The sequence below is a fragment of the Saimiri boliviensis genome, chromosome 4 (assembly GCF_048565385.1).
Source record: "Saimiri boliviensis isolate mSaiBol1 chromosome 4, mSaiBol1.pri, whole genome shotgun sequence".
Taxonomy (NCBI): domain Eukaryota; kingdom Metazoa; phylum Chordata; class Mammalia; order Primates; family Cebidae; genus Saimiri; species Saimiri boliviensis.
Window position 1 is genome coordinate 104312183 of NC_133452.1, and position 26491 is coordinate 104338673.

At 47.7% G+C, this 26491-nt stretch overlaps 1 protein-coding gene across 7 annotated transcripts in view; it reads left to right on the forward strand.

Moving 5' to 3' along the window:
• Nucleotides 1-26491, forward strand: part of DAAM2 (dishevelled associated activator of morphogenesis 2) — a 115315-nt gene that overhangs the window by 20698 nt on the left and 68126 nt on the right. The window contains exon 1 of one of the 7 annotated variants that reach the window (XM_010334125.2): nucleotides 7630-8853. The exons of 4 other annotated variants lie outside the window; for them this stretch is intronic. Coding sequence is in view for 2 of the 3 variants with exons in the window: in XM_010334126.2 (XP_010332428.2) it covers nucleotides 25800-25920 (121 nt within the window). In the remaining variant the exon portion in view is untranslated. Of the gene's footprint in view, nucleotides 1-7629; nucleotides 8854-23763; nucleotides 25921-26491 lie in introns of those variants that run through there. 2 more of the 7 variants (XM_010334126.2, XM_074398009.1) reach the window with 2 other exon arrangements.

A 26491-nucleotide genomic window follows, 5' to 3' on the forward strand; every position in this document is an offset into this window, starting at 1 on the left:
GCTTTTGGAGTGCCAATTTAACTTGAACAATTTCATCCAGCATCTCAGTCCTGCTGCCCTCCCTCCTGCTGCAAACACACCCTCAACTCCCTTTTCCTGCCTGCCCCTGTCCTCCTCCAGCTCCTGTGAGTTCTAGAGGGTTTCCAAACCTAGGATAGAGCCAGCAATTCATTAGTCTTTGTCCTGTTTCCAAAAATCCCAAATATACAAGAATTCCTCATTGAAAAGCCAAGCATTCTTGGGGGAAAGTGTGTGTCACCAAGAGAGCACGATTCCTCACATTGGGAAATGGGATCGTAGTCCAGTCCAGGAAAATAAGTGTAGATTTCAGCGCCAAATGGAAGTGGATTGGCTCTCCCTGCCACCTCCCCTCCCCAGCCACCCACCCCTCACAAACCACAACCAGGGAGCTTGCCTTCCCAGTTCATCTGAGGGCACTAACTGGATGACATTTTCCTCTGGAGAGAGAAGGAAAGAAGAGGCAGATTGGGGTGTGTGTCTGTGTGTGTGTGTGTGTGTGTGTGTGTGTGTGTGTGTGTACACATACGTACACATAGTTCTCTTCACGTACAGGCCACTTTCTGTGCAATTTCTTTTGGCATGGAGCACTTACTGCATGAAGAGCCCTCTGGTGAGTTTTTGGGGTAGGGGTGGATCCCCCAAGAGTGAATCATAAGCAATGAGTTTGGCTGCTCTTCCATTAGGAGGAAGAATCTCCCCCCGACCTTGGGGCAGCTCAGCGTATCAGAAGGTCTAAGGTAAATGAATAGGAAATCTGCTTGAGAACATTTAGAGAGCAACCTCTTATGGCTGCATTATGCAAATTCATAGGCTAGGAACAGGACAGGCGCCAAGAGGAAGCACGTGAGCTGAGTGCGTGTGGAGTAGGTTATAATCAAGAAAAGCTTCGGGAGGATATGAAGTTTCTTTAAAAAAAAACAAAAACAAAAACTACTTTCCCTATTTTATTATAAAAGAAACGTGGAAGTATTAGACAAAATACGTAGAAGCAGAAAACAAAAATAAACTTAGCTTATGAGCGCATCACAGGGCACGGAAGAGGGACTTCGATCTTTCTGTTCCTCTGCCCCCTTCCCCCCAGCTTCCCACCTGGCCACAAACCACACTTGGAGAATCTGCCTTCCCAGTTCACCTAACATTTGACAACATTTAATATTTCCAGTCTTTTCTCTCCACATAGATTGTAAAAGCATGGTTGAGTACATATTGCATGCGCAGATGTTAGACAGTTTTGTATTGCGGTTTTATCTTCTGCTGAGTATGGCCAACTTTGTAAATGAGGAGATGAGTCTAGTGAGGTGTGGACGATGGTCATGGGCAGTGTTTGGCAGAGAGGAAACTGAGAACTGGGGAAAAGGGGCCCTAAAAGACCAGCCGGCACCCTGTGAGATGGAGGATCTTTTAAATCAAGCTCATTCAACCCGTAGCTCACTGGCTGCATGGGGCCCAGGATGGCTTTGAATGCGGCCCAACACAAATTCATAAAATTTCTTAAAACATTATGAGATATTTGCAAGGTTTTATTTTTTTAATTTAATTTTTTTAAAAAATTTTAAATCTCATTAGCTATCGTTAGTGTTAGTGTATTTTATGTGTGACCCAGGACAATTAATTATTCTTCCAGTGTGGCCCATGGAAACCAAAAGATTGAAGACCCTGTTTTAAATGATAGAAAATGAAGACAGTCTAAACCTCAACCTCGCGGCTCCTGTGTGGGCTGGGAGCAGTAACAAAGCCAGCCTCACCTTTGACCTTGGCTTGGTTTCCCTGGCCACAGATGGAGCTCTGATGCCATTGTCGGGGTTGGTGGTGGGTGGGCACTTCACATACAAGTGATTGTTATACCTCTGATATTCAGGTGGTGAGTTGCTCTGTTTTACAGATTTAGAAACTAAGGTTTAGAGCAGTTAAGGACCTGGAGTAAGATCCGTGTCACACAGCAGCAGAGCTGTGATTCAAACGTGCTCATCTTTCTCCTAACCACTGTCCTAGGCAGCTTCTAGTGCCATGGAAGAGAATGTCTCCTGATTCCTCACTTCTTGTTAGGACTTTCTGGATTGACTTACCAAAGAACAAGGGGGTATCCTCCCAGCAGTTTTAGGGAGGGGAGGTTGAGGAAGGGAACTCAGATGCCCGAGCCCTGCTATATGGATTATCATGGAGATTTGAGGAAATCTGTAACTTCATTGCCTGTTCTCACCATGTGGCTCTTCCTCCCGGAAGTCTTCCAGGTTGAATTCCACTGGATACTCATCCCTCTCCTCCCTCATTCTCTTCAGTATTAGCCTGATTCAATTCAGAGCCACTCAGTAATTGATATTGTGACCAGATGTCACCTGAGGAGCCCTGTCTTTGAGATTCAGAATAAATTAGCTGAATCTCACTGTGACAAGCAGAGGGCAGTGGTTCTCAAATTGTGGGACCTTAGACCAGCAGTATCAGCATCGCCTGTGAACTTATTAGAAATGCACATCCTTGGGCTGTGCCCAGGGCTCCTGGATGAAGCTCTAGGGGTGCAGCCCAGCGGTTTGTGTCCTGTCAAGCTCACGTGGTGATCCTGGCACACACTGAAGTCTGGGAACTGCTGGTCTAGAGATACCAAAATAAGTGGTGGTAGCTTATATTTTTTACGTCACCTCTGGCTCTGAGTTCCTACTTCCATTTAATTCAGTAAGATTATTAACTACCCCTAGGGGACGAGCAAGGTGGCCCAGAAATTAACAACATGGACTTTGGAGCCAGATTGCTGAGATTTCAATTCTGTCTCCAAGGCTCACTCATTGTATGGGGTGTCCCTGAGCAAGTGGCTTAAATTCCCTCTGCTGCAGACCTCTTATCCCTAATATGAAATAACAATGGTATTCCCCATAGGGCAGCTGTGAGCCTTGAATGAGACTGTGTCTGTTAAGTATTAAATGCTGAAACAGTAGTGCCTGGCACATAGTAAGCCCACAGGAAACATTAACTCTCACTGGTTTCATACAAACCATGACCTCTTCTGCACTGTGTTGATCCAGATGTGCCATTACCCCTGTACCCCTGGTATACACACATACAACCCATTTACACATGGATTCGCGAATGTGGTGAACTTTAAGGAGGTCTGGGAAGACCAAGGGTGTTGGTATTAAAACAATTCTGAATTGAATACTGGACAACCTTGTTCTAAAAGATTGCTTGGCCAAAGGTTATGTCATTTGGTCTCCTTCCTCTCTCCCTTGGTGCTCACCAGCCTCTCACTCAGACGGGTCCCCCTCTTTATTATGTTGAGTAGTTCAGCTGTCTTTACTCTCCAGCCCCACTCCTCAACTTTGCTCCTTGGTTCACTTTGCAAATCCAAACACCACTTCTGAAGAATGGACCTTCTACCCTGATTCTCATGCTGGATTCCTCCCTCACAAGGAGAAGAGAGTAGCATTGAAGATTTATTTTTCCTACTGACAAGAACTGTGCTACCTCTCAGGGTGCTTTAGTGATAGTTTCGGTTTCTCTCTATAGGTATATGAATCATACGTTGTATTTTTTTCCAATAGATACTTGAGAAAGTATTTGATCCAGGAGTCTGGGGCAGAGCCTAAGGCTGCACATTTCTCACACGTTCATGGGGGATGCTGATACTGCTGGTCTGAGGTCCCACAGTTTGACCACAGCGTATTTTTTCCAAAGGAGCATATTGCTCTATAAACGTTCCTTCTGCTCTTGTTCTAAACCTTCACACCCTCATAACTAGGGATTTAATCGCAGCCACAGGTTCTCAACCTTGATACTAGACCACATAGTTCTTGGTCGTGGGGAGGTATCCTTTGTATCATTGGAGGCTTATTAGCACCCCAGCCTCTACCCAGTAGATCACAGTGACATTCACTAGTTACGATAACCATAGAATGTCTCTAGACATTGTCAGATGTCTCTGGGGGTAGGCGGTGTCATGAGGAGCCACCCTCAGTTTTGAGAGCTGCTGGTCTGAGCTAAATACATCCCATAATAGTCCGAGTCCTTTATATCTTATTCTACCCCACACTTTATCTCTGTAGAGTATTTAAGTTCAGGGGCTTGGATTTATTCATTGAAAGGATATGGAGGAGTCCCAGTAGCCTCTGGGTCACCCTTGATTTCCAAAGAGAATGATCAGCACTTTGTGACTGCATTTTCTCCAAGGCTCCACGCTTAACCCATCTGCAGTGGAGCCAAGGACATCCAGGTCTGTGTCCAGTACCGTCTCTAGTCTGTTGACCCTCCCCATGTGGCGGGAAACCTCACAGGATCAGGGGAATGGCCTTTGGTTTTTGGCTTATAAATACTCATCATCATATTTCTCTTACTGAGAACATTTTTAAAATCATGTTTAACATTCTTGTTGCCGTAGTGGAAACTTTTGGTATTTGGAGGGCTTCCCATCCTAGGCTCAGGTCAGATTCCTCAGCAGAGCTCTGAACATTTTCTAGGGAAGTTTCAGCAGTGAGACCGTACCTTGGATGCATTTACACAACCGTGGTTGGATTCTGGGTTAAGATCCCAGGATCCCAAGATAGACAACAGAGAAGCTGTGCAGCTGGAGGAAGGGCCGTGTGTCTGGGAGTCTTTCTGGGAGACCAGGATCAAAATCCTTTTATGGTTCCATTACTTTTCTGGATTTCTCTCCTCACACCCTAATGTCTTTAAGATAAGCAGTGAGCGCTTCAGTCATTATAAGATTATGCTTAATAACACACAATCTCCAAATTTCAGTGACTTAAAACAACAAAGGTATATTTCTTACTCCTGCTACCTGCCTATAGTGGGTCCGCGGAGGGGCTCTGCTCGTTATAGTCCCTCAGGAACTGAGGCTGACAGAACAGGCCCATCTTCAGTGTTGACAGTTGCCGTTCTAAAGGAAAAGGGAGTCTCATCCTCACAATTGAAAGCTCTAGACCACTAATGATGCTTGTGTTTGTCAGGGTTCTACGGTGAAACAGAACCAGTAAGATCTCTCTCTACATTATCTGGATTTATTTTAAGGAACTGGATCCCATGATGTTGAGACTGGCAAGTCTAAAATCTGCAGGACAGGCCAGCAGGCTGGAAACCCAGAAAAGAGCTGTTGTTGCAGCTCAAGACTGAAGGCAGTCTAGGGGTAAAATTCCCTTCATTGGGGGACCTCAGTCACTTTCTGTGAAGGCCTCCATCTGATCAGATGAGGCCTACCCTCATTATGGAGGGGAATCTGCCTTACTCAGAGTCTACTGATTTAAGTGTTCATCTCATGTAAAAAAAAAAAAGAAGAAGAAAAATCTGGCTGGGCATGGTAGCTCATGCCTGTAATCCAGCACTTTTGGAGGCTGAAGCGGGCAGATCTCCTGAGGTCAGGGGTTTGAGACCCTCCTGGCCAACATGGTAAAACCCCATCTCTACTAAAAATACAAAAATTAGCTGGGTGTGGTAGCTGTAGTCTACATGCCTGTAGTCCCAGCTTACTTGGGAAGCTGAGGCAGGAGAATTGCTTGTACACAGAGGCTGCAGTGAGCCGAGATCATGCCACTATAATCCAGCCTGGGTGGGTGACAGAGCGAAACTCTGTCTCAAAAAGAAAAAAAAAATTCTTCACAGCAACCTCAATATTGGTGTTTGACCAAATACCTGGTCCCATGGCCAAGCTGACATATAAAATTAACTCTTAATTATGACACTCACCTTCTATTTTCAGCGAATGGACCAAAATTAGTCACACGGCCCCACCCAACACAGGTACCCAGGAAGTACAATCTGCTGTGTGCACTCGGGGGTGGGGACCAACAGTATTTGGCTACATATCAACAACTTAGCACAGCTATAAATTATTTTATCTGAGGATGAAAAAAAGTATTAATTTCCTGTACATTGATATGAATGCATTCTACTAACACAATGCAGAAACAGTGTTAGACTTAGATCCACCTGCTCGATTTGTTCATAGGGAAGGTCACGGAAGGAGGTGGGATGCAGCATGACCTCACCTCCAGGTTGACTAAATTTGAATACTGTTACTGAAAATCTTCCTCTGTTATTCTTCTGTACTGTTTTCTTTGTAACCTGTTTTCTGTGTGTGGTGTTGCATTTAAAACCTATTTGTGTGTTGTGTAATCGAAGAATGCCTTGCAATTAATTCGGCCTTTGTGACATCCTTTTATAGTATAAACTCTTTAGGTTGCTTTATTCTTGCTTGGATCAGATTGATCGGAAAGGGCTCAGGAGCCAGCGGCCACTCTGTGTTTTTTGCTGCTCAGTCACTCTGTATTTCTGACAGGTCCATCCCGAGTTTGCTGTCTCATTTCTCTGTCTAGATTGGGGCTGAGCAATGTGATTTCTAAGGTTCCTTCTGGCTCTGACATTCTCCGTGCCTTTGGTCTACACCCTCTCTCAGTGACCCCACTGCCCGGGGGTACAGCCCAGGGAATGTGTAACAGGGTTTTCCTCCACAAAACTGGCAGAATTGTTCTGGGTTCTAATCTGAAGATGTGGCCCCTCATCAGTGCTCTGCTGATTTTGCATGGGGCTAGCTCACGGAGAACATGGGCTACACCCCAGCTGGTGAGCGTCACCATCATCATCTCTCTGCCCTCTGCTGCTCTGCTTGGCTGGAGGGAAGCGGAGGGCAAGAGGATGTTGGGCTGGGGCACTGGGGGGCCTGTGGTAGGGGACGAGGGTAGAAACAGTCTGGTCCAGTTGAAAATGGGCTTGGGGAGCTTGGCCAATCCTTCAGGGCCATCTGGGCAAACCTAATCTCCAAAGGGCAGAGTCACAAGAACCTTAAACGCTACTTACCTCCTCCAGTACTAACATTGGCCACTTCTAATGCCCATTCATTGTTGTGAAGTTCAAATGAGATGACTCATGAGGAAGTGCCTGGAATACTAAACATACTGTCAAACAGTAATAAGAATTACTATCATTTGCCTGACTCTGCAAAATTTTAGTGCTAGTGCTGGGGACAGAAAAGTGAAAAACAGAGGCTCAATTAATTAGCATGCAATGTGACGGCACCTTTAACAACACACTGTGGATGGTGTCTTAGCTCAGGCTGCTCTTACAAAATACCATAGGTTGGGTGACTTACACAGCAAACACTTGTTTCTCACAGTCCTGGAGGCTGGGAAGTCGAGATCCAGGCACCGGCAGAGTTAATGTCTGGTGGTTCAGAGACACAGCCTTCTCACTGTGTCCTCATATGGCAGACGGGATGAGACAGCTCTCTGGGGTCTCTTTCATAAAGGCATGAACTCTGTTGGAGGGAACTCCACCCTCATGACCTAATCATCTCCCAAAGGCCCCGCCTACAACAGAGCATCAGATAGGGAATTCTGCTTCAACCTGTGAATTTTTGAGAGGACACACACATTCAGTCCATAGGAATGGGCAAAGCTTGTAGGAGCGCAGAGGAGGGAGCAGTCCACTCTGCTCGTGGGGATAGAAGCCTCTATGGCAGCACCGACCGTTTAACCTGGTCTGGAAAGATGGCAAAGAATTCACAGGCGGAGGGAATGGGCATCCTAGCCTAAGCGAAGGGTAGCGTGCTGGAGAGGTTTATGGAATCCTCTGGTAATCTGGCCTGATGGCTGGGTGGGGTGGGAGGGACCACGTGGGGGAAGCTACAGAGGGAGCTGGTGATCAAATTAGGAAAGGTCTTGGATAATATATGAGGAGCCTGGACTTCACGAATTCTTCAATTACCAGGTTTAAAAAACTTTTAATTTCAGTTTTGGCTGAAAGAAGACGCTATTGCTTTAATTTTATTTAAAACCTTCCTGTGGATCTATAATAGGCAAAACTTAACTCAAATAGATTTAATCATAGCCTTGCTGCACTGTCCTGTTAATTTTGCTACTCTCCTTCCTCTTAGAACTTCCATGTAGAATACATTTATCTTCCTGCTCTAGTCTTGTCTTGGTTGAAATATTGGAGTGAGAGAAGGTGGAATCTTTTTTTGTTTTTCTCGATACAGAATAACTGCCTATTTTAGAATGTGAAAAATACAGGAAACCATAAAGATGAAAAAATAAATTTACCCCCCAGACAAGGTTGGTGGAAGATGACTGGCTGAGCTCCAGTAGAATCAGTTTTGTTCAAATCCTAACTTTCCCTCATATTACCTGTAAGACTTGGCAATTTACTATCTCCAGGGCTTAGTTTCCTCCTCTGTAAAACAGGAATAATGCTCAGAATACCTACTTCCCGAAGTTCTTATGGGGACTAAATCAGTTTCTTCATGCAAAGCACTTAAGATAGTGCTGTGTATATAGTAAATAATTAATATTTCTCATGGGTTATCGCAACGCCCTCTGGGGGAGTTCAGCCCTACAGTTGGAGCTACAGGAGGGTATCTTCCCCTGGGGAAGGGTCTTTCTGCCTCCATGTTTCATATCAGGAAGCGGAGAAGCTTGTCATACCCCAGGATGAGGCTTGTGTCAAGTCACGGACTGGTGTTTCTTTAGAGTCTTTCCCTAGAGATTGCTACCTCATTCTTGCTCCTTCCTCTCTAGCATTTCCACCCTTGTTGGGCTTTTGGGGCAGGCTGTCCCTTTAAGAAACACAGCCACACATTCTGCTACTGACAGCGGCACTGCCTCCCTTGCTGGACTGTGGCTGAGACCCTCCTGGGCTGGATTTTAGTACTGAAGCCTCCAGAGGAGGGGTTGCTGCTTCAGATCAAGCACACCCCACCCCAGGAATCCATGCCCACAGAAGGACTCCCTGTGCGCAGCCCCCTGCTATGGCCCTGGGCTCCCGATGCCCAGCTCTGGGACATCAGAAGATAATTCTTGAGGACTGAGCTCAGGATCCCTAAAAAGAAAGTTGGAAAATAGCTGGATAAACTTGGTAAGTGAAAGAAAGCTGCATTACATCCTCTTCCCTGGATTGTGGATTGCAGACTTTGGGTTGAATTCTGGTGACTCTTGCCAATAGTATCTGATGGGCACATGTAAGAAGGAGGAGACAGAGGTGGGGCTGGGATCCCCAGTGGGTAGCAAGTGTTAAACTTGGGGGATAGGCACCCCGCTTCTCCCAGTGGCTGTCAGTCTTGAGGCAAGGAGCTGGGGGTTGACATCTGAACATAGCTGGATCCTGGCCCAAGGAGTGAAGATCTGGGAGGGGCAGATGTCAGATTTCTCCCTCATTTGGGAAAAACAAAGTGTGGTCAGTGAGCGCTGTTTGTGAAGATGCCAGAGACCAATGACATTTGCAGCCTGAGGGTGAAATGAGTGACCCTGTGAGTCTGTCTCAGGCAGGAGACTCGGACCAATTCTTCTTCCTCCAAGGACCAGGGGACACACCAGGCCTGGGTGCAAAGAGGTCTGCGTTGTCTCCTTGGATTGAGGCAGCTGTCCATGAGCAGCAGCGGACAGTGTGGTAGTGGGAGGAGGCAGGTCTGCCCAGGGCAGGGAAGAATGGAGGGCCTGTTATTGCTGAAGCCTGGGAACGCTGCCTGGGGGGAGGCCCACGCTCCCCAGAGCTGGAGTGAGAAAGAATGGGAGGAGAGGTCTATGCAGCAGGGGGATGGGCTCAGACAGCACCCCCATCCTCTGCAGAGCAAATGCCCCTCTACCCCATTTCCTGTGGCATGGACACAGGTGAGCTTCCTGGCCTTGAATGTCCAGGTACAGTTTGGAGGGCTGGGGTCTGTGACAAAGAAGTGGCCTCCCATGGAGGAGGAGGTAGGAAATGCTAGAAGCCTCAGCCACTGGCACTCATCCGAGGCCAGGGTTTCCAAATCAGAGACGCTTTCTGCTAAATTATGCTTCAACAGATGTTTTCTATGTTCCTACTTGTGCCAGGCTTTGTGCTGGGGATTTACCAAAACATAACATGGCATGATGGAATTGGGAAGGTGTGCAGAGCTGGAAAGATATTTTGGATGTGAGATTAAAGCCATTTTTGAAAAGTAACAATAAGTTACCCTTTATTCTGTACCTTGAAGGCACCAATCACTCTGCCAAAGGCTTTGCATCTCATTTAATTCTTGCAGTAGTTTGTTGACTCATGTCTAATTTTGTAGATTTCACAGATGAAGAAACTAAGGCTCAGATATTAAGGACTTTGCCTTAAAGATGCAGGGCTAGTGAATTCCAAAGCCAGGATTAACCTCTTAATTCATCCAGCCATTCATTTGTGTGCTCAGCAAAGTTGAATTGCTGCCCTGCTGTGCGCCAGCCATTGTGGAGGGTGCTCAGGACACAGCTGGGACAGGGAAGTGTCCAGGGCAGCCTAACTCCATAGTTTGGGTCCTCACCTCCTGCCAGAGCCCTTCACACTGGGCCCCAGAGACCCCTGGGAACATGGTGTGAATGTTTTCTCCAAGGTCTGAGACTTTGCTTGAGAATGTGCTTTTCTTCGAGAAATGTTTCTTTGTTTTCATTTTAATATTAATACTCTAAAAATTGGAGGCATTTATTCTGAATCATCTGAATGACCACCATAAAACCTACTATTGGCATGCGATTTTAGTCCCCAAGTTTGTGGTTCTGTGCAAGTTGGCACCGAGTGGTTTCCTAAAATGATAGTTTTTAACTTTTAATGCTTTGTTTCTTAAACTGGGCTCTACATTGTATGCTTCAGAGGCCCAAAGATGAAGGACGCCTGCACTGCATTCTACTGTAAGAAGGGAGAGGTGCAGTTTGGGTGTCCCAAGAGGAAATGGTTCCACATCCCCCTCTCCTGGGGGGTGAAGAAAACGGGGGGGTTAGGTTGAGGCAAAGCAGCTTGGGGGTTCCAAATCTAACCTCCTGGTCTCCAAGCTCAGGATGGACCTTGGCCAGAGACTCAGAGAGGAACAGGCAAGTCAGGAAGAAGGAAGGCCCCTGAGTTCGGATTGAGGTGCTCTGCTCTGACATGGCATCTCTGACTTCCAGCAAACTTGCTCCGTTCTGGGCCTTTGCAGATGGGACGACTTGTGCCGGGAAGTGGGAGTGCAGGGCCTCCCTGGAACACTGTGTGACTTTCTCCCAAAGAGGGATGTTTTCTGGTCATTCAGAACCTCTGACCTCTCCTGAGGCCCAGCTGTTAGGTGAGAAGGCCATCGCATGATCCCTGGTGTAGGAAACTGTGCATCTGGCTTGGGCCCTACCACCCTGGGGGAATCCAGGGCGGTATCATGCAGGCCTGGTGTCTTGGCCTTTAGATGGGGTTAGGCAATCAGCATTCTGTCTGGATCAGATGTCCTGCCAGTCCAGGAGGCTGGAGGCAGGAGGCTCAGGCCTCAAAAAAGCCCCTGCCTTTCTGTCCTCTTCCATCTCCTTTCTCTCCTCCCCCTGCTGGGGTTTTGGCATCATCCCTGCTTTTGCATGATGCTCCATTGTCTCTCCACTCTCTGTTTACCATCTCTCAGCTGGGTTCTGGGTGGTCATTCTGGTCATCTTTTCTCCAGACTCCACTCTACCCTTTTCTGTCTTCTACATTAGGAGTCAGTGAACATTATCTGCGAAGGTCTTGATTGTAAATCTTTCAGCTCTGGGGGCCTTCTGTGCCACACATTAGTAATTTGTTTCCTAATTTTATCTCCTTAAGAGCAGGAGTCAGTAGAACGTGGCTGTCTCTACTGCCTTCTCCACCCCCAGCTCCATGCCTGCTGGGCAGTAGGCACTCAGGAAGTATTGCTGACATAAATCCCAGTGACCTCTCCCCATCCCCCTAGAGCCTGTGCCCCCGCATGAGGCTTTTTGGGGTCTAGCTGTGCCATTTTGGGAAATCAGGATCTGGTCACCTGTTGGTTTCTGTAGCATCCTGTAGCTAAATCCATCTCTGGCTCTGTAACCTGAGCCTGCCCCAGGCCCTGTGCTGCAGGATCGAGTGTCCCTGTTTGTTTTGACATCCCATGTGGGGCATTAGAGATCCAGATTTCAAAGCAAGAATTTTTTCTAGCAGCCATTGAAGGCCAGGCCCCTGCCAGCTCCTGGGCTCCCTTGTTAGCATTTTCAGTTAATTAAAAAAACAAACCCCATATCCCTGACAGAGGTGGTTCTGCCGATTCAGGACAGAGGGGTTTGCATCAGCATGCAGGAGAGGCTGGCCAGCTCCTGCAGGCAGGACAAGCTGAGGGAGGCGGATGTGTGAGCTGGAGAAGACCCACTGGTGCCTTCCCAGCAAGAGCAGGTGCCACGGAAGTCGCGTGATTGGGAAGCCAGCTCCAGGCAGGGTCCAGAGCACAGAGTTTCTGTTCCTCTTCCCTCCTCCAGCGTGTATTTATCATGGGTGAGGGCCATGGGGAGAGGACAGCTGGGTGAGAATAACAGGCGGGACACAAAGACGTTTTTGGGACTTGCCAGTCTTTTTCTCCAGAGCCAGGTTGTCCCAACTGTTTAGATCCTGGAGAAGAGTGATGAGAGGTGACCTGGGGTGGCTTCAGGGGTGCCCAGGTCGTTGACCTGCCAGCCGCCAAGAGGGAGCCCGATCAGAGAGGCTGCTTAGCCATGCAGGCCCTGGGTATGAATTTAAAAAGGGTCTTTTCTTTGTTAGGTCGGGTGCGGTGGCTCACACCTGTAATCTCAGCAATCTGAGAGGTTGAGGCTTGAAGGTCACTTGAGGTCAGGAATTAGAGACCAGCCTGGCCAACATGATGAAACCACTTCTCTACTAAAAATACAAAAATTAGCCAGGCGTGGTGGTGCACACCTGCAGTCTCAGCTACTCAGGAGGCTAAGGCAGGAGAATTGTTTGAACCTGGGAGGTGGAGGTTGCAGCGAGCTGAGATGGAGCCACTGCAATCCAGCCTGGGTGACAGAGCGAGACTCTGTTTCAGAAAGAAAAAAAAGGCTGGGGATGGGAGGCGGTGGTCTTTGTTCCTTGAGAGAAACGTAGTTAAGCATACTCCTGTAGAAGTAGCCCAGTTCTGCCAGTGTGTCTGTGTGGCTGGGGGCACCTGAGCCTGGCTGTGCATTCACACACAAACGCACCCTCTCACCTGATCACACACACTCTGTGGTACCAGGAAGAAGATATGCCTTCCCTCCACTCCTGCCATGGCTGCGATTGGGCACGTGGGAATTAGGGTCTGGGAGTGGAGGGAGCAGAAGTGGGACTGGCCTGTACTGAATGTCCAGCCTGTGTACTCTCTCCCAGATGTGCAAGCCCTGCAGGTGGGGTGGGCTCATACATCTCCTTGGATCTGGGATTCTCTTGCCATTCACAGCTGGCACCCTACATGTAGTGGTCCTGGTGCCTCTTGGGTAGAATGGAATAAGAGAGAGACCCAGTCCTGCTCTGCCATGGCTAAATGGCCCAGCACACAGTTTGGACCAATTCCAGCACACAGTCTTGGTTTTGTGAACCTCTAATTTCTAATGGGAAATGGGGATGAGGTTCACATTTTATGTGTCCCCATGGTATAGGGTATTGGCAAATATGAGATAAGACATATTTAATGCCTGGTGCAGTGAACCTGGCCTCCTTCCCCATCGGACATGTGTTTCGGTCCAGCTTCTGCCTGGTGGCTTGGGACATGGCTGCCTTAAAAGATAGTGGTGAGAAATAATAAACACACGGCTAGGGTCTGCTCAGCTGAGGAGAGGAGTCCTGGGGAAGAAGCGATTGTACGGCCTGCTCCTGGTCTCTGGTATAACTAGTTCAAATAATTACCAGTTAGTAGCAGATATTTTTAAAATTTTTATTGTCTTATCCTCCTTACCTGCTGGAACTCTCGGGGCTCCCTGCCTTGAGTAATTTGTCATTCACAGCACAAGACCCCAGCGAGGGGCTGGGGCCATTCTAGGAAAGCAAGTCTCTTAAAAGGCGACAACTCTGTGGTGTTCTAAAGCTGGCGAGAAGCCACTTGGGGTTTTAGGGGACTCTTGACTCTTTCTCTCTCTCTTTCATTTCCAGTGGAATCCTCAGGTAATCAGTTGTGCAGTTGATATGACCAATAGCTCCCCTTTCCTGGAGAACATATCCAATTTGCCTCCCGATCCTCCTGAAATTCTCAAATCCCTGCACACCAGGCTGGTTTGTTTGCTTTTCTCCTTTTGCCGATGATTTTTCTTCATGTTAGGACTGTTTGCACACAAAAATTAAGAAAAATGTACATAAAAAATCAGATGTGAAATGTGAAAAAGCGTACTCATGGTAGGCAAATAATAATAATCAGTATGCATAGTCTCAGGTTTCTGTAACTTCAGCTTGGCAAATTCAAATCTCTTGGAATGACTGTCAGGAGAATCTTCCCGTTTTAAAGAGAAGTTTCTAAGTACTCTCCAGGCTTCAAAGAGAAAATCCAAGGTGAAGAAATCAGGAGAAGTTGGGAATTAGTTTCTGGAGTATTAGGGAATATTAAAAGAGAAAGGCTGTATAGCTTGGATCCTAGCCGGACTCACAATATTTAGGAGAAATATTCATGAATGAATCTTGGCTAAGAGTTTTGGAATTTTGAATTTTTGTTACTGTGTTGCATTTTTGTAGCTGTTGTTTCCACTTCAGTAGAAACTCAGGGGAAACCAGGAAGCAAAGGAGGATTTGCCTGCAACTATTCTATAGCGAGAAAGGAGTTCTGTGCTGTGAATTCGAGAATTGGGTTCTAGACATGGCTGTGGCATGAGTTTGCTATGGGTCCTGAGGCAAGTGACTGGCTTCTTGGGCCTTAGCTTTCTTGCCTGTAAAAGGGTCTTGAAATGATAGTCACCTCCATTCTCAACATCTTGTGCATCCCAGCAGCTGTATGAGAGGCCTTCTGCAAATCATGTCAGAGAAAGGAGTTGAGTCCTTTCACACACAGGTGGGGAATGTGATATCCCAATAGGGGAAGGCACAGCTATCCAGGAGCTGAAGGGGGTAGTCTTTTTCAGAGTCTGATTATTGGGTCTGGGTTTGTGGAATGGTGTTTGGTCACCCCAGGGAATGGTGGCTGTCACTCATGCCTTGGCTCTGTATGTGGGGGCTCATGGAGGTGCCCCTGGGCCTGGTAGGATAGTGGGGAGCCTGGGCTTCAGAAACAGTGGCTGGAGGATTCTCCCTGACTCTTTTTCTTGGGGTCCCCATGTTTGGATTACTTTGCAGGGTCTGTCTTTGTGTGACGTGTGATACCCCTTGACTTCCTCTATCTGAGTATGGATTCTCTTAAAGGACCAAAGCAGAATTTGGAAAATACCAAACCCAGTTTCAGAATTCAAGGGGGATTGTCCCTTCATGTCTGAGCCCTGGACTGCTTCTCAGGTCATCTCCCTGCCAGCTATCTAAGTTCTGTCTGCCCTGCCACCCACATTTCTGAATCTTGCCCTCCCTGCTACCTGGGGAATGCCTAGCTATCCTTCAAGACTCAGTCAAAAAATCACCACACCTGTAAAGTCTCTCTAACCCCTCCTCCTCGCCACCAATGTCAGATAGGGGGGGTTCCTCCTCACCTCTGCTCCCACAGGCCTGTCCCTGATGAAGCGCTGAGCACCATATTTGAAAACTACTCTTCTGTCTGATTGTCACTAGACTATTATCTTCTAGAATGCGAAGCTCTGACTGGTTCAGTTTTGCATTTCTAGTATGTCTTAGTCCATTTGTGCCAATATATCATGCACTGGGTACTTTATAAATAATAAAAACACATTTCTCATGGTTCTGGACTTTAGGAAGTACAAGATCTAGGTGCCAGCAGAGCTGGTGTCTGGTGAGGGCTGCCCGTTGCTCCTAAGGCGGTGTTTTGCTGTTTCTTAATGAAACTGTAAAGAGCATAGGTTCTCCTTGTATGTTTGCTATTAATTCATGCAGCCAATATTTAACAAGGACCTACTATGTGTTAGCCCCTGCCACTAGAATTATGGATGGTTTGCATGTCTGTGTTCCTTCCCTTCCTCCGGAGGGGAAGAATGCTGTTTCCTTACATGACAGAAGGAATGGAAGGGCTTAAGGGCCTAAGCTAATTCCCTCCAGCCTTTTTATAAGGCACTAATCCATTCATGAACATGGAACCATCATGACTCGATCACTTCCCAAAAGGCCCCACCTTTAATATTGTTACAACAAAGATTAAGTTTCAACATATGCATTTTGGAGGGAATACAGGCATGCAAACTATAGCATGGTTCCAGTGGCAGAGGCTAACACATCATAGGTCCTTGTTAAAAAATGACTGCATGAATAAATAGCAGAAATGCAAGGAGAATTTATGCTCTCTTCAGTTTTTCTTTGAGAAGAAAGCAAGAATGGTTACTGTTTGGATAATTTACGTAGGGACCAGCTTCATGGGATGGTGTTTAAACAGATGCATCCAATTGGCGTCTCTTCCTTGTATACTTTTGTAGATGACAGTGGCCTGGGGAGTGGGCTGCATGTTCCACACAGGGTATGTGGATGGGTCTGCACGTGCACCTATGACTGGTTATGGATAGTAAGCACAGTGTGATCTTGTTTTTCTGTAAATACTAAGCCACAAACATTGGCAGTGACTTTCTGGCCATTATCTTCAGTGGTGTGTGATTCTTGCAGCTTTTCCCAGGGTGTACCAAAGAAGTGTGGCTGTGGTGACCATGGATAGGGAGGCTGGCAGCACTCAGGGTGATGGGCAGAGTGCCACAGTTGGTTCGCTCTAAAGATGACCATGATGGAGGCTGAGTGATACCTTGTTTGGCACCAGTTAGAGAGTGTATAGCCTATGAAGGTTCTTACACTTACCAAGAGAAAATTGGGCAATAGGAATGTATGTGAATATCTGTGGGATAAGAAAAAAGCAGCATGTCCTTGGGTTAGTAGCGATCTTACTTTCAGGGGTTTGTTTATGCATTGGCACACTCAGACATTTCTACTCAACGCCTGCCGTATATGCCTGTTCCCGTTCTAGGGGTGCCGACTGAACCTGGTCTCTGCCCTTAGAGGGCTTCGTTTCTGGTAAAAGTGCTTGAAGATAGAGAGGATCGGAGCTGACACTGGTGTTCCCCCGAGAGCCATTCTGAGCCGGTCCCTTGGTGGGAAATATTTCCCCATTCATTAGCTCCTCTATGCTCCCCAAAGTTGTTGAAGAGCAGCACCTTGGTATCACCCTTCTAGATTTCTCATGCTGCTCCCTCCTTTCCCATGCTGAGCTGGAGACCCTTCACCTGTGCTCGTCATTCCCTGTACGTCTCCACCAAGATGCTCCTGCTCCCATCCTGGCCTGCTCACCAGTTATACCGTCTTTCCAACTGGGAGCTTTTTGATGATCAAGTCTGTGTTTTATGCCACATCCTGTAGTGCACAGTGTCTGGGCCAGAGCGGGGGTTTGTAGACAGTTGTGGAGTGGATGATCATGGGCAAATGCTGGACTGCATTTATTTCCTTTTCAGCATTCACACTGAAGCCTGTGTCTATCTATTTTCATCTCTTTCTGTGTCAGTCATGGAGAGGAATGACTATCAGGGAAGTTGCTGAGAAGCTGGGGCATTGTGAGAAATCTGGGAAGTTGCAGGCTGGAGTCACTGGGCTCCGATGAGTCCTCTGTGACTGCCATTCTACACGCTCTCTCCCACAGTCTGGGAGGCAGGTGGGCTTCAGGGCTGACAGAGTCGGGGTTTGAGTCCAGACTGTGCTTGTGCTCCTCATGAGTAGGGACAAGCAATGCTGACAGACCTAGCCCTGCAGCCCTCCAGCTCAGGCAGTGCAGCTGGGCCAGCAGGAGAGCGGGCCGCCTGGGAATAGCTGGGAAGCAAGTACAGGCCTTGGGCCCACCTCCCCCAAGGCCAGGATGTGGCGTGGGACCTAGGCCTGCAGAGGTTCCCACTGCTCAGCTCCTGCACTCCCAAATGCTCCAGGCCCAGGCAGCATCGTCAGCAGGAGGGGGTGGCGAGGGGCCCCGCTGCCTGGGTCAAGACTGCATCAGGACCAGGGCAGCTGTGCAGGCACACACCTCTAACATTTAGCCTCCACCTGGATAGCTGCCAGTGGCCCTGTAGTCCGGCCTCGCTTTGCATGGGAGAGGAGAGCCAGGGATTAACCATTTCAGGCCCTTCCTCTGTCAGGCAGAGGCTGGTCCTCTCAGGTCAACCATGTACCAAGGACTGGAGTGGAACTATTTGCAAATGTTGCCTCATTTAATCTTTACATCACTGTGAGGGTGTGGGCATCATCTCTTTTTTTCAGATGAGTAAACTAAGGCATGTGGAGAATTATGTAACTTGCCTGTAAGTCTATATGGTTAGTAAGTTAAATTTCATAAATTCCTTCTTTATTACAAGGGCCTATTATGCACCAGGTAGTAATTCTAGTCACTGTGAATACAGCAATGATTGATGAACAAAAATGCTCCATGGAATTTACATTATTGTGGGAGGTATAATGAATACATGGGAGGTATAGTCTCTCATATGGTGAAAAGTCTATGTGGAAAATGAAGGGAAGGGAGATGGGGGGTGCTGGGAGTGGGGCTGCTATTTCAGATACCCTTGAAAGACCTCACTGAGAGGGTGTGACTTATTCACACTTAGTGCTGAATAGGTGCCTGGTGCTACCCTAATCACTAATCATTTGTACATGACCCACGAATTAATCCCCACAATCTTTGAGGCAGATTACTATTAGTATTCTCATTTTCACATGGGGAAACTGAGGCACAGGGCGATTAAGTAGCTTGCCAAAGATGACACAGCAGATGAGAAGCGGCTCTGGGACTCTGGGATTCGCACCCAGGAAGTCTAACTCCTGAGTTCTGGCTCTTAACCTCTGTGTGTTACTGCCAAGGCCACAAAGATAGTAAATGAGTGAGAAGATCAAGAGGCTTGTAAGACCTCACCTGAACAGTCCAGGTCTGTGGCCTAGGAGGCAGGCACACTGAGGGCCAGGTGCACTGGGGAGGCAGGTGTACCTAGAGGACAGGTGCAATGGGGAGGTGGGTGTACTGAGAGGGCAGGTGCATTGTGGGGACTGGAGCACTGCGGGGGCAGGTGCACTGGGGAGGCAGGTATATTAGTGGGACAGGTATACTGGGGGCAGGTGCACTGGAGGGACAGGTACACTAGAGGGCAGGTGCACTGATGCTCACTCTTCTTCAGCTCCCTTGGTGAGGAAAAGGTAGAGGGGCTGACAGGTCACTGACAGTTAAACCTGGGTGAAGGCAGGGCTGGCCTAGTTTGTGTCAAATAAGAAGCAGATGAACTCCCTGGTGAGGGGGTCCCAAAGGCTGCTCTTCTTCCCTTTCCTCCCATGCCAGCCAGCCTCCCTGAGCCCTCCGAGGACCCAGATCTGAAATAAAAATGGGACTAGATTTTGCTCTTGTCCTCCTCTTCGCTTCCCTTTGTCTATCTGGAAATAACCCACTTTAGTGGTAGTGATGATGATGATGATGACATAATAGCAGCTCGCATTTATTGAAGACTTACTTAACTGGGCAGTGAAAATGAATACATGGCGCTCAGCTATGCAGGAAAAGGAATTGATTCCGATAATTGATAACTTGCAATGAAAACTTAGTGTGAAAAATAAAGGTACTTTAGTCACTGATTTAGGAGAGTTGCTTTGGAGCAAGGTCCCATCAAGTGGAAATTCAAACTTCCTGTGAGAGTGGCTCCCGGTGCCCCTCCCCCATGTGAACTGGCTTTCTGGGGAAGCTCCAGCATTTTCAAGGTGACCAGGGAAGGGCCTGAGGCTGCAGATCTCCTTGGAGCTGTGCCTTGCTCTCTGCTGCTTGGGCCTCTGTGCTGAACTCCCTTGAAGGGGCCAGGTCTGATCCGGTCCCCAGGGCCTTTGAGGGTAGACTTGGCACCCATCGCGGAAGCTTAGGGCTTCCCCTGGTCCCTGGCTTTTCCAGGACATCCACCCATTCCTGGAGGGCCCAAGTGTCCAGTGGCTGCTCTGGGATGTGCAGGTTCTAAATGGGTGGGCCCGAAGACAGCCCCCAGGTAATTTCCTCAGCTGTTGCCAGTCCTGTTTGCTCAGAGCTGGGCTTAGGCAGGGTTTCCCAAAGAGCATGACCTTTCCCCAGCCCTGCACCCTGTTGTGAAATTCTCCAAGTCATTGAGTTGTTTCTAGTGATACCACAAACCACCACCCCCCTCTGGAGGTGGAGAAGGGAGTGGAATCCTGGGCATATACTTTCTTTTCCTCCTAGTACTGGAAAAGTTTTCTTTTCCTTTCTTTCTTCCTTTTTTTTTTTTTTTTTTTGATAGAGTCTCGCTCTGTCACCCAGGTTGGAATGCACTGGAATGCAGTAGTGGGATCTCGGCCCACTGCAGTCTCTGCCTCCTAGGTTCAAGTGATTCTCCTGTCTCAGCCTTCCAAGCAGCTGAGATTACAAGTGTGTGCTACCACATCTGGCTAATTTTTTTTTTTTTTTTTTGCATTTTTATTAGAGACAGAGTTTCACCATGTTGGCCAGGCTGGTCTCAAACTCCTGATCTCAAGTGATCCACCTTCCTTGGCCCCTCAAAGTTCTGGGATTACAGGTTCGAGCCACCATGCTGACCTAGAAAGGTTTTCTATTGCCCTGCCCTGTCTACAAGGAACATCATTATCTTGTATCAACCATTCCTCCCTCTATGCACCATTTTGTTCTGGAAGCTATCAGTCTTCTTTTCCCAGGGAAAACAAGGTCCTGGCTTAGCTCTGGTATTAGAAGTGTACATGAAAAGAAAGAAGAGGAAAAAAGAACTAAACACTGGCATTTTCCAGAGGCAAATAGGTTGGGAAATACTTTAAATATTTTCCTTGTGAAATCCTCTGTATCTGACAAGCAGCACTACTCCCAAATTTTCACTCAGTTCTCACCACTACCTTGTGGATTAGGTGCCATCATGGTCTCTTCAGACGAATGAGGTAAGGCTTAGAGAAGTCAAGCAACTTTCCCAAAGTCTTGCAGCTTGTTAGTGCAGAGCCAAGTTTAGAACCTAAAAATTCTGGATTCTTGACCCCATCGTATTCCTGACACTTTTGCTGCTTCTCAGAAACAAGTCTTGCGGTGATGGCCCTTTAGCGCTCAGTGACGTGTGATGTAACTCCCTGAATAATGTGCAACATCCCCCAGAGAAATGGGCATGGGTTTCAGTTGGCTCAGCCAGGGGAAAATGGAAGGGCATACCTCTTGCATTGTCTTAGAGTATTTCATTTCGGATTAGAGAGGGGCTTGTTGGGTTTCAGATTCTTCTATTTGTATGCATGTGAATACCTACATTCTTTTTTCACTCATTTGGACCGTGATTTTTCACTAACTGTTCGCGTGACTGCACTGGAGAAAAAGTGTGATGTGGACATCCTTCAACTCCACTCTGCTTCCCTAGTGAAAGGGGCCTTTGATTTGCAGCTGTAGCTCCTGTTTGCTGAGCCTGGTACAACCCTGACTCTCAGTCCTCAAGTTGGCCAAAGCCCTGCCCTTTTCTGTCTGCTGGTAGCTGTTGAGGATCATGTGCGACATTTGAAAACTCAGCTCTGGCTTTGGTTGCACTGGGGTTGAAAGGCCAAGGGGGTATCTGGGCACAACCTAAAAATAGTCAGAAGGAAATAAACTCTCGCTTTATGTTTTAAGCTTTTATTACATCATCAGCATCATGCTATTGGTGTTATAATATCAACTCTCAATAAAAGGAAGGAGAAAATTCAGCCATAATCACACCACATACACTTGGATTCCCATTTCCAAAAGCTCCAGTGCCCTGGGTATTCTGAGATGAAGGGCAGGGAAAGGAAGGGACCAAAATCAATGAAAGTGATTAAGGTGACCTGAAGTGGCAGGAGCCAAGCCAATGCACAGGCTCAGTCTCAGACTCACTTTCTCTTAAGACTGAGCTCTGGTGCTGTCTCCTCCAGGAAGCCTTCCCTGGTGTCCTCCTTGTCAACAGGCAGCTGTATTAGGTGCCTCTCTCCACCCACACCACAGTGCCTTACTTTGGTCACTGTGTGCTTCCTGCATTGTATTATGACTATCTGTTTATGTCATGACTCTCCCACTGGACTGTCGGCTCCAGGTGCTCAGGAATGTATTTTGTTCATCTCTTTATCTTCCAGTGCCTGGCACATCCAAGCAGGGCAATAAATGCTGGTTAACATGGTCATTAAGCTAAGATGCTGGACATAGGCGTCCAGGCAGTGACTAGAGATGATATGCATTGAGGTGCAGACAAATTCCTAAAGTCTGCTGGGTGGAGAACAGCATGGAGTCATGAAGTGTGTTATCTGTGTCTGATACAGTATGTTTTCTTTTATGTATTTTCTGTGTGCAAGAGAGAAGGAAGATCTGACTGTGTCTCACCAGGGGCTGGGAGATATGTTCTCCTGTTAGAAGAAACTTGAGGAACATGAAATGGGGCTCCATTTTTTCCTTATGACAATGTAAGCCCCCAACTCTGTCTATGGGGGAGATCCCATAAGCACTGAGACCAGAGCAAAAGGCCTCAGCCTATTTCCATATAAATGATGAAGAAAGTAACTAGAAATATAACTATAGTAGTTATTAGTTATTCATATGTGATCTTAGTGATTCATAGGTGATCTTAATTCCTTTACTAATGCCTCTCAGGTCGGAAGTGTGAACCTGGGGTGACATTGTGAAATGAATGACACAGGCCAGATGCTCTAAGCCCTTTGTCACGCCCGCGTAAGGGCTGCTGGAGGGCACATTGGCCATGTGGCAGCGCCAGCACTGGGAAAGCGCCCGCTGTTTAACCAGCTAGGGAAGGAGATGTCCAAAATGGCCGAGACATCTCCTTCCCCAGAGGAGTTAGGAGAAAACTCCGCTTCTCCAAGCTCTTGTGGTAAGGCCTGGCGGCTGTCAGGTAGACCCGCAGGCATCCAGGGGCTTAACTGTCCCTATGTGATGCTGTGCTCCAGTGGTCACGCTCCCTGTCCGCTCTCATGCTCTGCTTCTGCACCTGGTTCCTTTTGTCTCAGAAAAGATCATCAGTAATAGTAATGCAAATCTTAATGTTTTTGTTCTTTCTTGATAAGTATGGAAAAGGTGCTGATGCATTATGCTCCTTACCTTACCTCGGGTGCCAGAAATTCCTGAGCCCCTACCTGAATGACACGTGATGTACTTGACCCTATCACTGCCACCCCCTATCTACCCTGCCCCTAGTCTCTGACCACCAAGACCACGCCCTACCTACCCTGCCCCCAGATTTGCAGCTCAATAAAAGTGAGAGTGTCCTGGTATTCCGGGCCACTGCTGGTCTCCGCAATTTGGGTAGCAGTGGACTCCTGGGCCCAAACTCACTTTTCTCTGTCTCTATATCTTATATCTTTTATTTCTACAATTTCTCATCTCGGCACCAGCTGGAAGCAGCTCACAGAACCCTGTAGGGCTAGACCCTACAACTCTGGACTCCAGATCTAGTGCTCTCTTCTTTAGCCTGCAGGAGGGCAAGGACTGTGTCCTTTTTCATATTGGTGCCAGGTCGCAGAGTTGGTGCTCAGAGAATATTTGTGGAATGAATGGATGAATGAATGAACAAACACGTGGAGGAAGGATCTCTGGGAGATTCATCAGGAAGGCTTGAGGGGATATGCATTGAGCATAACTATGAAAGAGGCAGGGGCATGGGTGGCGGAGATGCAGAGAGGACTCTGTGGTTGAGTGGTTGGAAGAAGGCTGTGGATTCCCCTCTTGGCTTGGATACCTCTGATGAGATGGCCAGGCTGATGCTGACTTGGAAGGGCCCTGACCTGGGAGAAGGGGAGGCTGTGGGACTGAGGAAAATCATACAAAGACACAGGCCCAGAGAGAGGGCTTCCCCCTTATATGTTGCCTCCTTTCCTCCCGAACTTGGAGTTGGAGACATTGCTAGGATTCCTTGAGTCCCTAGGGCAGGGTTGGGGATGGGGTGATGGCGGGGTGGTGGAGGGGAGTTCTAACAAATGAGTCTGGACACAGGCATGTGGAGTGTGGCCCAGAGAGAAGGGGAGTGAGGGAAAACATGGATTGCAATCTTTGAGAGAAGGAAGTTCTATTTTGGGTGACTTCAAAATCCAGCCCCTCTGCTGGCCAGATTCGCAGCAGACCTCCCCTCTGAACAAGATTCCCTCATCCTCCCTTCTGTGTGCTGACTTCTGCTCCACGTCTGACTCATGTTCCTGTGTCCTTTAAGACTTAGTTCATTCGCACTTTGGTGTTCTATCTCTTGGTATTCTTTCCGGCATCCCAAACCTCCCCCAAGCCTTCTTAAAGAAGGCATCCCTAAATAACAGCAGCAAAAATGACACCTACAATTTATCCACATTTCCGCTATGGGCCATGCACCACCCCAGCTGCCTCATGTGTCCTCCTTCAACTCACAAGGAAAACGTTAGGTCATTATGACTGTGATCTCTAGTTGACAAATGAAGACAGTGGGCGTTAACTCCTAGACTGAGCCCCAGAGAGGTCAAGTAAACCAGGCAAGGTCATATTGTTAGTTGGTGGCAAAGTAATACCTACAACCCAGGTATGCCCCACTCCAAAGCCCCATGGTCATCTCTTATAGCTACAGAACCGTCTCTAAGTCAGAAACTCCAGAGTGGGGCCCAGCAATCTGCATTTTAACATGCTCTCCGGGAAATGCTGATGCATGATGAAGCTCGCGAATGGCTGGTTTAGCTGATCTGGCTCCAACCTGGCTGCAAAGCTCCAAGTCCACCCTAAATTGGGAGCAAGCCCATTTGTTACCTGCCATTATTCATCCTTACTATTCTATTTACTAGCTCTGGACATTGGGCAAGATTCTCAAGTTTCCTGAGGACTTTTTTCCGTGGTTGTAAAGTAGGAACAATTCCATCCCTTCTAGAGGCAATGCCTTGGTTTCTGGTTTCCAAGAGACGATCATCTGTGATTGTCAATATTCAGCACCTTAGCATCACCTGGGAAACTTTTACAAAATATTAATGCCCACTCCTTCCCTTCCCAGACTAAGTCAACATCTCTGGGAGTAGTGGGCCTGGGGCATGAGTACATGTACGTGTGGGTGAAGAACCCTGCTGCCCACTCTCAGGCTTCTCCCTCCTCATGACTTTCTCAAGGGAAGAACCAAGGCGTCTCCAACTGGGGACTCTGGGAAAAGTTATGAGCTGGGTCTGCCAACTGCCTTCCCTGCCTCTCTTGGGTCTGCCACCTGCAGGATGGGTGCAACTGGCTGGCTCTTGGCAGTGAGGTCAGGAGCCTGCTCCTATGGGGAGGTCCATGGTCCCCGTCCTATGCCAGGGATTGGATGTGTGAATTGGCCTCATTCATGAGTGGAATATTAGGAAATGCATTTGGCCAGTGAAGCTATATCCTCCCAACAGCTCTATCAGAAACATAGCTGCTGTTTTGACCTCTATCAGAAGCTTCATGTGTCTATTTCTCAATTGGTCCTGAACTCGAGCATGAAGGGGAAACTTTTATGTATGGCCCCTACGAAACCCCAGTGCCATATATTTTATGGAGTTACTGCTGAATTTAATGAGATCGCATATTCAAGCCAGTTAGTTAGTTGGTGGTCAGTAAATATTTGCTGCACCAGAATCAAAACAGGCCCCCTCTAATCAGTCCTATGCTCTCCCTGTGGGATGGACCCCCCCCAGCCTCCAGCCACCTCTACCACCAGCCCACGCCTGACAGATAATTCCCTAATCACAACTTCACTTAAGTCAGTCCACGTGGAGGCCTTCTGGTAGGGATCTGCAGAAGATTGGCAGGTGAGAGAGAAGCACGGGGATTTTGAGTGAGGCTTGTCTGGATTCTAGGCAGTATTGCCAGCAGCTAACAGTCTGACCTCACCTGGTTTACTCAGCCTCTCTGGGGCCCAGTGTCTTCATTTGTCAACTTCAGATCACAGTAATAATGACCTCACGTTTTTCTTGTGAGTTGAAGGAGGACACACAGGCACCCAGGGAGGTGCATGGCCCATAGAAGAAATGTGGATAAATTGTAGCTGTGGATTATGATTGCTATTATTATTGAAGATGGATCTACCTTTTCAAATGAATTTGCAGGTGATGCTGATGCTGCTGGCCCAGGGACAAATTTTAAGATAACCAGTGCTCAAGGAAAACAAAATGCAGGTGAGCTCTGACTTTAGGGAATTCTAGGGAGAGTTGGCTGGTTGGTCAAGGCCTTGCCTGACCTGGATGCAGTCCAGTGTTTGGTAAACTTGCCTACAAATTAGTGTTACCTGGAGAGATTTTACAAGTGCCAGAGCCCAGGAGAGCGACCAGTCATCCCAGTTTTCCTGGGACTGAGAAGGTTCCTATGATATGGGACTGACTTTTTTTTTTTTTTTTTTTTTTTTTTTGAGATGGAGTCTTGCTTTGTCACTCAGGCCAGAGTGCAGTGGTGTGATCTCGGCTCACTGCAACCTCTATCTCCCGGGTTCAAGTGATTCTCCTGACTCAGCCTCCCGAATAGCTGGGATTACAGGCACACACTACCACACTTGGCTAATTTTTACATTTTTAGTAGAGATCGGGTTTCACTATGTTGGCCAGGCTGGTGTCGAACTCCTGACCTCAAGTGATCTGCCCACCTTGGCCTCCCAAAGTGCTAGGATTACAAGCATGAGCCACCATGCCTGGCCGGGACTTTGACTTTTAAAACTAGAGCAGTCTTGGGCAAACCATGATGAGCTGCTCACCC